At 44.1% G+C, this 13,150-nt stretch overlaps 1 protein-coding gene across 1 annotated transcript in view; it reads right to left on the bottom strand.

Moving 5' to 3' along the window:
- Window positions 1–13,150, bottom strand: part of PRMT3 (protein arginine methyltransferase 3) — an 881,955-nt gene that overhangs the window by 818,739 nt on the left and 50,066 nt on the right. The window contains exons 5-6 of the mRNA XM_085643603.1: window positions 7,240–7,342; window positions 6,013–6,166 (exon numbers count right to left, since the gene is read on the bottom strand). Of these exons, the coding sequence (XP_085499729.1) occupies window positions 6,013–6,166; window positions 7,240–7,342 (257 nt within the window). The remainder of the gene's footprint in view (window positions 1–6,012; window positions 6,167–7,239; window positions 7,343–13,150) is intronic.

Raw genomic sequence — 13,150 nt, 5'->3', positions numbered from 1 at the left:
GGCTTGTGCAAAGCCACACTGTGGCAACACAGGTGGCACCTGATGTTTATGCCAATTGCACAGTTTCAGAGCAACCTTTAGCATGGTTTTGCCGAAAAGTCAAATGTGCCAATTGGAGGTAGCCAATTATACACTGTGTTTTAGCGTATAGCACATACACTGGAACCTGTTTAGCAGTAAGCCAACAGGTTCAAATATGCCAGCTAACTTGTAAGAGAAAATGAGGGAACCACGCAAAACAATCTAAGTTTCTACAATAATTAACTATTCAGCCTTCCTTACAGGCTAAGGGTTCAACTAGAAGACTTCAATGAACATCAGAAATATCTCCTGGAGATCTCTTTCCACCTGGGTTGGCTTCCAGGAAACACTATTACAAGGGCCACGCAGTCAGAAGCGCGAGTGTGGATTAGAAAGATAATGTTTAGTATTTCACATGAGTTTCTTTAGTGGAGTTGACACAGGGCATAATAGATTTTAATTGGAAACTGTGCATTCGTCTTGGGTATCCCACAGTACTTTTCACATGACTCAACATGCTAAATATACCGATCATCTTCAATCGCCCAATTAACCAGATGTCCTGGTTTTGATAAGAAAAGTGCATTACAGGATGTGAATTTACAGTTCTTGGCATTCGTGACTACAAACAGATGGAAGTACAGTGAACAATCACCAGCACTGAATGGAAAACAATTTAGGTTTTCGAGACCAGGTGATCATCTGACCGTACTCGTCAACTTGCTTAGTCCCAATCAAAATTTGAAAGTCAAAATTTGAAAATTTGCCAGTATGGTATTAATTACAGACATGGCATTTCGAACAAATAAATGGTGAAGAATGTGCAGTAACAAGATTTCAACCTATTGCAATTGCATTTACATACTCCTTCACACCCCAGATGAGGGTCTAAGAACATTTACAGACAGGTAGCACGTTGCTATGTGGGAGGGGTTTAGAAAGAAAATGAGTGATTACCATGTGTCCCATATTGGTAGTGTTTTGGTGCTGTGCATGAAGATTAGGGTTGCACCTGGTTGTGTAATCTTGCTGCACCTTTGGGTGAATTTAAGGGAAAGTAGTGAGAAGTAGAACACTTAAGAATGATATGCTGGAGTATGGATGAAAAGAGAGTGGGTGCAGTATGGTCAATCTGGGTGTGTTTTACAGTTGTGCACTTAAGGCAGAGATGCTCAAAACCTGTTTTAGCAAGCATGCAGCCATGGATCCACCAGCGTAGCACACCAGTGTGAGTACTGACAAGGCCGCCTATGCAGAAACTAAACATCTGTGTAGTGGTTTGTATCCTACAGTTTAACCACACTCTAAATGTACCACAGTACATGCTCAGAGCAGAGTGTGCAGTAATCTTTCAAGTGCTCAGTTTAAACAGAAAAGGCTGGATTTTGACCAACTGAACAGAAATGTACATGTTCACTTTAAACATGAAAGCACAGTTATTTTGGAGGTCTGTATAATTTCAAAATGGACCCAGTATATGCAATGTGGGAATCAATCAAGACCTCTACCACTGGGCTGCCCTCCACTCTCCTTCACAGAAATGGACAGAAGTTGGTAGCCCTATTGTGGGCAGGGACAACACAGAAAGCGATGGACTGTTGGCAGCATCCTCCTGCCCTCCTACGAGTACAAGACAACCCTGGTGTGCTGCCTTCTTGAACGCTGACAGCAGAGGTGGATCTAGTTTTCTTGGTAATAAAGTATAAAAAAAATGTGTTCTGAAACTTAATTTCACCATTGGAGTATGTGACCACCAATTCTGGTAACATCTGGAGTGTGCGCAGCTGATTATTGATAGAGATTTGGTAACATTTCTAGTAGGAACTCAGAAAAAAATTCTCCCGCCTCCATACACCTGATGTTCATAGATAGCCATGCTATTTGGGACTACGTATTACCTTGTTGTGTTCTTTTACATCCCTCTTAAAACTTGGTGAGAGAAGACACGCACACACAATATTTTAAATAGCAGTGGACAATCCTCTGCTCTCCGACTGTATGTTACTGCACTCACTAGCTTTTGCCCATGTAAAGTGTGCTTACCTGCCTGGGTATGCGTATGCGTGCATAGATATGTTATTTTATAGCGCAAAACTAGTCAAAAGATAGCAGAGCACTGTACAGGGACTAAGGCAGAGAAATAGTCAAGAGTGTGGTTGGAGGGTCAGCTGGACTCTAAAAGTCCTCTTCCACTTTCACAATGTTCTGATGCTGTGTTCTTTAACGAGGTGTATCATTAGCACCTTCGAAAGTCTGAGCAGGGTTGGGATGGCCCTGATGGGGTCAGGGATCTCATTCCAGATCTTGGGTTTGTACACAGAGAAGCCCCCTAATCTTGTTTATTTTTTGTCCCCGTATTATGGTGTTCTGGTGGCAGGTTCACTGAGAGCCACCAAAGATGGTGTGTTTGTCAGTCAGATAGTGGGAGTGCCAGATGTGATGGCTTTATGGAGGATGCAGTGAGTTTTGAGGATTGTGCAAGTCGGCAAGGAAAGCCAGTGGAATTCCATCACAGTGGTGGTGATGAGGTAATATTTCTTTGAGCCCTGGATGAGGTGTGTGGCATTATATAAGGGGGACATAGGTTTAAATGTTGTAGTACTAAGCACACCACAGTTTTCTACATCGTGCTACTTATTAGGAAGTACAAAAAAAAAATCAAACCTTCCGCAACTTACTATAGCACAACCCATAATCGCTGAACGCAAAATAGCTATAGACTCAAAGTAAACAAATAAATATAGTTTGATAATAGTCTCATGAGCCATATCAAATATGTGAAGTTAATTTAGTTAGGTGCATCTAAGCTTGGCGTTTATACTCAGAAACTATTTTGACATTATTATGCATACTAGTAAGAAAAAAAGCATTCTATCTACGCGACATTTCAAGAAAATAAATGGTTTATGTCATGATGGAAAAGCTAAATATTACAGGGGCTAGGTGATATGTTTCCACACCCTTCCTTGTAAAAGGGTAGGTGCATCCATTGCTTATTCTTCAAAGTGACAATGTGACCAAAAGACGGGGTTGATGGGGCCACTGGCAAAAAACATTTTGAAAATTGAAAAAATATATTATTACTTCGACCTCATTCCCTTATTTTGCAACAACTGCCTTGCCATAGATTGTGACAAAGTCAAAATGTTTGCAGAGACACTATAGAGAGCCATGGTATGTATTTAGGGAGCTGACCCAGAAGCAGCAGGGAGCAACCCATACGAATGGGAAATAAATAGCCAGTCTAGGTTTGTGCTCTTTGAAAGCCTACCCAAAGCAGCGGGGGAGCAATACCTAGCAAAAACGAGAATGCAGTCTGTTAAAAGAATGCCAAGCCATATTGTATGCAGTGGGTAGTCCGTACTAGAGCCACAGGAAAGGAGACCATCAGGGAGCAGCCTACAGGAACTAGTATTATGCAACCAGTCATGGGATATGCTCAGAAGACTTCACACGGGTGTGTCAGGAAGTATAAGGTTCAGCCTAGTTTCCAGAGTATTTGGTTCCAGTTTCTGGCCAGTAACACCCCCCAGTTCTGAACAATTGCTGCTAGTAAAGGAAACAGGGTTTGGCCTAGTCGATGTGGGATGGTTTAGTCTAGTCGATGTGGAATTATCTTGGCAACTGCTAATTTTCACTACATTTCTGATTTCGAGGTAGTTTTGAGGTTTTTCATCTATGTAGAAATTTGATTTGCTGCTTGGGTGGAAAAGGAAGATCACTCGTACTGCTCCTATATTGTTGTAGGGAAATACACGAAGAAGGTCAGTGACAGTGGTGGAATGTCGTATTATCCGGCCTGAGCTTACAGAACCTAGTAGGGTGTGGATATTAAGCGGTGATATTTATATATGGTCACCTGGTATTTCCCTACAACAATATAGGAGCAGTAAGAGCGTTTCAAGAATTTCAGGGAAAACTGCTCCATTTTACACTTGGACTATGATATGACATTGCTGTAAAGAAATACATTAACCTCTGATGAAGTCCTCCTGGAGGACGAAACGTGTTGGTGGGGCTGTTTCTATGATGTATTGAAGAATAATAGAGAGAATTGTTTTGAGACTGAATACCACGGCTCTCATGTGATTTTGATATTGGAGAATAGTACATTGATATTGACACCATTCAACTATGTGTGCTTCGTGAAAGGAGGAGAGAAGAAACAAAGAGAATGAACTCAACAATATAATTGCTAGGCTCTTGAGGCACTCTCTTTTGTGTGTTTTTTCTGTTTTAAAGAAGCATATCACTCTTTGTAGGGAAACCATTTCCACCTATAAGAGATAAATCATCACATACTTCATGCCCTAGGGTAACTTATTGTGTACAGGTATAGGTTTGTAGTAATTCATTGAAGGATAAAGCAAATTATTTTCTGGTACTTCCTCTGTCAGATTCTAATAAGGACCAAAGAGGGAATGCATCAGAACTACTAGTAAAGCATCATTTCCAAACCATGTTTCAGCAACAAAGACTAGGTATGGTCTTGAGTGTGATATCAGGCTGAATATGTTTATATGGCTCTTGTTCATTGAATGTTCATTGATCACGAGGCATCTCAAATGCAGGGCTGTCTGAGGGAAGGAGGACAGAAAAAATGTTACTGGAAGGAATGGCTAGTCGGGGCCATGAATAGGTGTTGGCAGAGGATGGAGTGGGGGGTAAGTAGGTGGATGGTGGAAGACCGTTAGGTGGAAGAAGACGAGGGGAAGATTCCCCTTCTTGCTTGAAAAGGAGCCTTCACCATTTAAACGGTGAGGATGTGGGGAAAGGATGCTTATTTTGTGAGTAGGAATAAAGGGATTGGTAGGTGTAAATGGCATACTGTTTCTAGGTTGAACAAGGAGAAAAAAGGCATGAGCGAGGGTGGGAGAGAGAGGAAAGAAAAAGAGGTGAGTAGCAGGCCATATGTGCTTTCTACATTGGGTCAGAAGGGTAATTACGGATGTGTCATAGGATGGAAAAAAGTAGTTACAAAGCGACTGACGAGCCGAAAGAAGACTATAGATTTACGTAAGAGCTGAATATTGTTGTGGTTTTGGGAGGGTAAGGGAGGCTGTGAAGAAGAGGTTAAAAAGCAGTGGATGGGAAAGATAAGGCAGTGACTGGTTTGGATGTTGGTAAAGCGAGAGGGAGAAGCACGAGGGTAATGATGGCAAGATCGGGGGCACTAGTGTGCTAAAGAGCATTATGTCCTAAATAAGCTGCAGAAGGAAGCATATGGGGAGGATGGGATGGATGAGATAATGAAGAACCAGAATGAGAGAGGAATGAGAAGGCGTTTGGGGGAGGCTAAGAGTAATGTTACAATGAAAAGATATATCACTAGAGGTAGGGAGAAGGCATCGGTCATTAAAGGAGGGGAACACAATAGGGATTAGATTTGGTAAAAACAATAGGTGGGTAGAGGGTGGGAAAATACATTAGGATGAAGGTTGAGGGAATTGTTTCAAGCAGTGAGAAGGTGGATAGAATCAAATGTTCATGTCTCCCATGATGCACAGCTTGTGGGCAATAGCTTGCTTAATCTTCCCGATGGCCCCCACAGCCTTGACACCTTCGGGTAATTGTTCGCGCTTTACAAACACTGGATATTTGATCACTTAGGGAGCTATCATGCAAAGTCTAGAAAGGTGTCTATTAAATTGTGGTGGTACTGTGGTAGTCTATAATTAGATTGCCGAACATTTTTCTCTATATTTATTTGTGCTTTGTTTCCACCAGTCTTGTTCTAGCAGACATCATTCACAATAATATAGTGTTCAGTATTATCACATATTTCTAGATAAACATAGGGATTTAATATGCCAAACAACAGACACTCCAGATTTCAGTCATTGCCACACAGACCTGAATCAAAATACATGGTGTAATGGGCAGGCTGTACCCCAGGAATAAAGAACATGCACTGCTTTTCCTCAAAGCTAAAACAGACACAACATTTCATTTTAGGAACATTACAGTTTAAAAAATAATTGTTTCAACTACCTCATCCTGTGAATATCCTCCATTGCAAGGGCCAAGTTGGCCTCAGCAGTTTGCGCTCTTTCTTCTGCAAGTTTCAAGCGTGCCAGAAGAGCTGCATCTCCAGGAGATCCACCAGGTGGAAGAGCATTAACATCATCACTAAGATCATCCAAATCTAGTAAAACAAGAGAAAAACTAAATCTCAGAAGCAGCATGGCTGTGACAACTCACTGTAATACAGAAAAAGTCACATAATCGTGTGGATTGTTTTAAAAAAAAAATAGGGAAATTAGCCCAAAAAAATTGAATTTATCTTATAAGTAGTTTCTACAACATACAAGCAGATAAGCGCTTCAGAGCACAAGTAGAAGAAGTTTAGCTTGGGTGAAAAAGACATCAAAGAAGGACTAGCACTGTCAAGTATCATGCCATGTAATTTACCACAGACGCAATAAAAGGAAAGGTAAAATTATTAGCTCTGTCTTGTTTTTCAACTATACTACCTTTAAAACCTTAGTATGAGGGTATTTCACAAGGTGACTCTTCAGACAAAAACACGTTGACAGGGGAAATGATAACAAAATGCAAAATGTGGCACATATTAAACTATTTTAACAAATTTGTCTAATCCACATCATCTAACACCTTTCTTCAAAACCATCATCTCTCCACCTAATGCTGGTTCTGCCTAAATCCTTACCTCTTACCTCCAACCACAAATCCATAATTCATTGCCCTAACCCATACCACCTAACGTCACACCCTGCATGTCAAAATCTTTGAACAAATTTCTTAATGTTGTTCCCAAGCTCCTAACCTCAAATCCAATAACTCATTACTCCTAACCTCTACAATGTCTTCTTTTTTAAAGAGTATGTCTATCTCCCTACTTGTTTTTCAAACCGTATTGTTACAACAACATGCAATTGAACCAAATGACTTGCAATAGTGACTGCCTGTAATGCAACACTCAAGGCACAAACAGTCAATGATCCTTCAGGCAATCACCAACCATGCAGGGCTGGAGCTACCTAAATTAGGATGGAAACTTAACGACTTTATCAACTCCATCAGCGTTCACCATCTGAAATGCGCTTTAAGCATGTAATCTACCCTGAGAGGAGCAGGTAGCCCTTTATTAACAGAAAACAATCCTGTAAAACATTATATATATCTAATTACCATAGGACTATGGACTCAGAACCATCACAAGAACAAAACCGCTACAATAATGCTACTGCAGCTTACCAAACTGGAGCAAGGGGTCATCGTGCTTCCAAGGCTTCAAATAGTCTTCATTATCCCAAGGAGCTGGGCCACATATTGAATTCACATACTCTGCAGCTGGTTTCTTAAAAACAAAAATTTGCAAAACTAGGATCAAAAGCACAAAACCTCCAAATGAAAATAAAACAACTGTTAAGTTGGTAATTTTATTCCCTGTCTTTTGGATAGTGTCAGCATCATTTTGAAATTAGTCAGCATTATTTTTAAATTGCAAGCACCATAAGAACAAACGTTTCAAAGGCTAAAAGACTACAGGGGCAGTCCCATTTTGTAAATGGTCTTGTGTCTTACGGAAGTTAACTAGGTAAAGCAGTTGATGGCAGAATATGCCATTCTCTCCAAAGCACTAAAAAGAAAGATTTCCAATTTTATAAAGCCAAAAAGGTAAATAGTAAGCAACCTTGTTTCTCATTTCAAAATAGCCTAAACTACAAAAGAATTAAATAATTGGAGAAAATAACCTAAATAAAAACATCGGTGCGAGAAATTGGGCTGTTGGTTGACTTGGGTATGAGCCCTGGTCAAGCAGCAACCACAAACCTTGTCAGGGAAAGGTACAAGCCAACACTAATTTAACCTGTGCTCATCTCAGAGGCTGCTTGGCCCAGAGCAGTCAGGTTTAACTAAGAGGCAATGTGTAAAGTATTTATGCGACACTTCAGACAGCAATAAAGTGAAAACACCACACATAAAAGAATCCCACACAAAGTTAGAAAAATAGAGTAACATTTAATAAATAAAATAAGACCTAAACGCTAAAAATCCAATCAGTAGAACTGGAGATATAATTTTTTTTAAAGATTTCAGTAAAAATAGCACCAAAATGCACAAAGCGCCAACTGTGGATACCTGGTCGTGCTGGACCGGGGTAAAGTTACAACTTCAGGTTGACCGCGATGGAGTGCGGGCCAGCCACTAGGACCCAGTTAGGCCTGCTGAAATCCTGGCTTGCAGCACGTTGCGAGGATCCGCGTTGAAGATGCTTCGCACAACCAAAGTAATGCGTTGGTTCCGTTGTGCAGCGAGCTTGCAATGCGAGGACCTGCGTCATTGTCGAGGATCCCATAGACGAGGCTTGTGATGTATGGCGTCGGGGATGAAGTGAACAGTCAGAGAGCTGTGAGGCAGAGTCCGTCGTCGAGGTAGCCATCGACTAGGCATGCGAGGGCCTGCGCCGGCCATGGGTCACGCAGTGGTAGTTCCGATGGGCTGCGGGTGCGATTCGGGTCTATGCGATGGGTCTAATCCATGCAGCAGTGGAGATGTGTCAGTTCTGCTCAGGGGTGCCACATGCAGCAGAGGAGATGCATCGGTTCCGCTGGATCCACAGAGGCAGGCAGAGCACCTTAAGCCCCCTTCCAAGAGTCCAGGACTGGGGTGGCACCACTTGGCAGGACAGACTCACAGATGGAAGAGTCCAGGTGCAGGGTTGTTGGAAGCCTGTTGTGTCTCTGAGACTTCAGATCAGGAAGCCAGCCAACTAACTCTTAGAGTCACCCCGGTTTCAAGAGATACAAGTCCAGTCCTTCTCCCCCAGACAAGAGGGCAGTAGGACAGCACAGCAGGACAGCAGTTCTTTCAGAGCAACAGTCCAGCAAAGTGACAGTCCTTTCAGAAGCACAGCAGTCCTTCTTCCTGGCAGAGTATCGACAGGTCCAGAAGGTTACTGAAAGAGATGGTGTCTGAGGTCCAGAATTTATATCCAGTTGTGCCTTTGAAGTGTGGAGAAGGTTCTAGAAGCAGGCCTTTGAAGTGTACAGGTGCTTTGCCTTCCTTGCCCTATCTTCAGAATAACTACAGGTGGTGTGCAGCGCTTTGTGTAGAGACAGGACATGGCCTATTAAAGTTTAAGTGGGGATGGGCCCAGCTCCTCCCTCCCATCCTGCCAGTGATGGTCCATTCAGTCACACCTTTTTTTTTCTTTCTTTCAGAGTTTTATATAGTGTGAACTTGACCCGAATCCAATCAGGTATCAGAGCGCTTTACATAGCACCAGTTACGTTACATTAGGACACACATTCAGTCTTTGTTAGACACGGGGAGATTAATTGATTTGCCCAGAATCACAGGATGTTCAGCGTCATTACCGAGACTCGAACCCAGTTCCCCAGGTCTGAGGTCGAGCGCCCTAGCCATTAGGCCAACTGCTCTAAGCTCCCCTTTGTCTTTGGCTGTCTAGGAGGAATACACAAAGCCCACTGTCAACTACACCCAGTCATGTGACCCAGAAACAGGCTGCAGGCACCAAATGGCTAAGGCAAGAAAATGACAACTTTTTAAAAGTGGCATTTTTAGAACTGTATTTTAAATCCAACTGCACCATGAGTTAGGATTTTTCATTACAATTACAGGCCTCGAAAAACATACTCACTCATTCGCTATGGCGAGTCAGATTTGATCAGGTCAAGCTATATTTAGCACCTACTAGCCCTTTCTGGCGAGTTTACAAAGAACAGCTGTTCAGTCAGAAAGTGAGGAAGCAATAAATATGCCTTTAAATCTTGTTTTTATCTGTTCTCCTTAGTTCTATGTTAAAAGACAGAAATCAGTTTACAATGTCTTTTCCTTCTCTGAGTGCAGAGTTCCAGGATTTTGTAAAATGAACTGTCTGACCTGCTGTGCGAATTGTGAAATAAAAGGCTGTAGGGTGTCAGGTTTTTCCTAACACACATTTAAATAGCTAATAAGTAACAGTACAAACATTTCAAAATATATTCCAGTAGTTATGAAAGTAAATATTTTGTACTTCTGTGGACTGAAAATATTTTTTAATACGATGAAAAACAAATAAGAATCCCTTACTTGGTGATTGCAAATGCTAAATGTTTTCTGAAAGCTGATTTTTAAAGATTATTGTTAATACACTATATAGCTTTATCAGTAAAGCTGCAGGATATTGGGAAGGTTTCTGTCCATTTCTTGGAAATGTCCTGCCTTTAAATGACCGTGTGCTGCCACATCATTCCATAGTAATATGTTTATTAAAAGTGAGTGTTTAAGTCTTTTATTATAACTGGCGCTTTTTATATCTTTTATGACACGAGTTGTTGAAATAAAGCCCATACATACATTAGAAAAAGAGTCCTTGAAATTCAGTAGTGCCAATTTGTCAGAAATGTATTGGAAACTCTTAGCAATCCGAAAAGAAAGACTTAGGTAAGTCTCCAGAGGATATATATCTTGGCGGTGAATGTGAAAGCCATAAACACATAAGCCAATAATTTTCAATAGGGTAGTCTCTGCAATGGTTTCAAAACGGACCGCTTAACACAACAAGCATACGTTTGCATTCGATGCTTCATTTGAGATTCTTTTTTTTTTTTTGAAAACCTTTATTTCAAGATTCAGGACACAGCTATTCAGCCGACAGCCCGAAGGTTCGGCAGCATAACAAGTTAGATACAGTGATGTGTCCCCAATGCAGATCAAAGAATAATGCAAAAGGTTCAATTTTAAATACACACATAAAAAACTAACAACAAACCCCAGCAAGGCAAAGACATTGTGAGCCCATGGCGGAGGCCCCCAGGGGAGACCGGACCCCACTCGTCTACTAAGTACAAGACTGTGTACGGAGGAAGAAGGGGAACAGCAGAGGCCCAGAACAGTTACTAAAACCAAGCTGTGCTGGAAAGTAGGTGAGGGGGAAAGCTGTTCCTCGGGAGGTTCCAGATCCGGGGCAAGACATATTCCCCCCCTGTATTGGTTCCACCGCCCCCAGATGGCATGCCACTTCCGGGGGCGACCTCTAGAGCAGTAGACCGTCTTCTCCCTAAACATGCTCCAATCCATGTTTTCCTTCCACGCGGTCAGTGTAGGGGGTCCCGAGGAGCCCCATAGCCGCGCGATATCCCTTTTTGCTACCATGTTACCCAGAGTCACCCATTGGGTCTGCGCCTCATCGAGGTCAGTGGGCCCCCAGACGTTCAGGAGGCAGCACCGCGCCTCCGGCTGTACCACAATGCCCGTCACCTCCCCCATAACTGCATGGACTCTCCTCCAGAACTCCACAATGACACCACATTCCCAAATGATGTGCAGGAAAGTGCCCACCATACCACATCCCCTTCTGCACAGGCCGTCCTCCGAGAATCCCATGCGGACCAGCCTTGGCCCCGTCACATACACCCGGTGCAGTATTTTAAGCTGCACCAGCCTCAGACGCGACGGGATCGCAACCTCCTTAGGCGAAGAAACCGCTGACTGCCAGTCCTCATTATCCAACTCAAGACCATCCCTGGTCCACTGTTCTCTCAGCCCCAACAGCAAGTCTGCCCGGACGTTTATCAACTTCTTATATATGAGCGAGATCGTGCTCTCGGGCATATGACCATCAAGGACTCGGTCCTCAAGGGGAGAGGACTCCGGCACCTTCTCACCCTCAACAAGGACTGATCGGAGGGCGTGACGCAGCTGGATATACCTGAAATACTCTGAGGGCCCTAGCTCAAACTCAGTCTGCAACTCCTCGAAAGACTTCACCCTCCCCTTATGCAGTACCTCTCCCACCTTGGCTATACCTATCAGGTCCCACTTATCAAAGCCCTTCGTGTGCCAGAGTCTTCCCAATCTTTCCGATTCAAACAATGGGGTAGCGAGGGTTAGCCTCTCCTTCCAGCCCAACGAGTCAGTCGCCATCTTCCATACGCGCACCGCCACACCTGTGGGCCCCGTGAGGGAGGAGTCGAAGGACCGCGAATACAACGCCCTGTAGTAGTTGCCGCCGCGCAGCAGCCACCTATCCATGGCATACCCAGGGCTGAGGGCAGGGCCATAAAACCCATGGTTGATCGCACTCAGCTGCGTGGCCCAATAGTACCGTCGGATGTCTGGGAGCGCGATGCCCCCATCGTACCATGGGAGCGTCAACTTTGAAATAGCTATTCGCGGCCGCCCATCCCACAGCAACGTCCTTTGGAGGCCTTCGACCTCCCGAAAGTATTTGGCCGGTACCCAGTCCAGGGTGTTCTGGAGAGCGTAGAGGAAGCGGGGAAGAGACATCATTTTAAACAGGGCCGCACGCCCAACGAGGGAGAGCGGCAGCCTCCGCCAACCTTCCACATCTCGCCGCAAGCGTGCCAAGGGGGGAGCAGATTCCTCTCATAGCGCACAGCAGGATCCAAGGATATAAAAATCCCCAAATACACAAAACCCTGCTGGGCAACCTGTATCGAACATGTTCTAGGGATCGGTGGGACCTCGCCACTAAGGACGTACAAGTACGATTTGCCCCAATTAATCACAAGCCCCGAGTTCCTACCGAACGATGCGAGTACGTCACAGACCACTATAAGTGACTTCTTAGGTGAGGCAAGATACAGGAGGATATCATCGGCATAGAGCGAGATACGATCCTCATGATCCGACGACCACCGAAGGCCCCGTATATCCGGGTGCCAACGTATCCACGCTGCCAACGGTTCAAGGGCGAGGGCGAACAACAAAGGCGACAGGGGGCAGCCCTGCCGGGTACCCCTACCAAGCTGAAACGGAGTAGATGCCCGTCCATTCACCACCACATTCGCTAGTGGCCCCTCGTACAGCAACCGAACCCAACTCACAAAACCGCGACCGAAACCAAACTTGGCCAGCACGGCCCACAGATATGCCCACTCCACCGTGTCAAAGGCCATCGTGGCATCAAGAGATGCCACAACAGCCGGTTCACGCAGCGTGCCCGCCCTGGCGATGACGCCATGAAGACGCCTAAGGTTCAATGCTGTATTTCGGTGCGGGATAAAGCCAGATTGATCCGGATGGACCAAATCGCCAAGTACCCTAATCAAACGGGTAGCCAGGAGTTTGGCCAGAATTTTCGGCTCAGCGTTGAGGAGTGAAATGGGCCGATAGGAGGAGCATCTATCTCGGGGTT

The sequence above is a fragment of the Triturus cristatus genome, chromosome 3_1, assembly GCF_964204655.1.
Source record: "Triturus cristatus chromosome 3_1, aTriCri1.1, whole genome shotgun sequence".
Lineage (NCBI taxonomy): Eukaryota > Metazoa > Chordata > Amphibia > Caudata > Salamandridae > Triturus > Triturus cristatus.
Note: the sequence above shows the minus strand (reverse complement) of the source record. Positions and strands in the feature narration are given on the sequence as shown.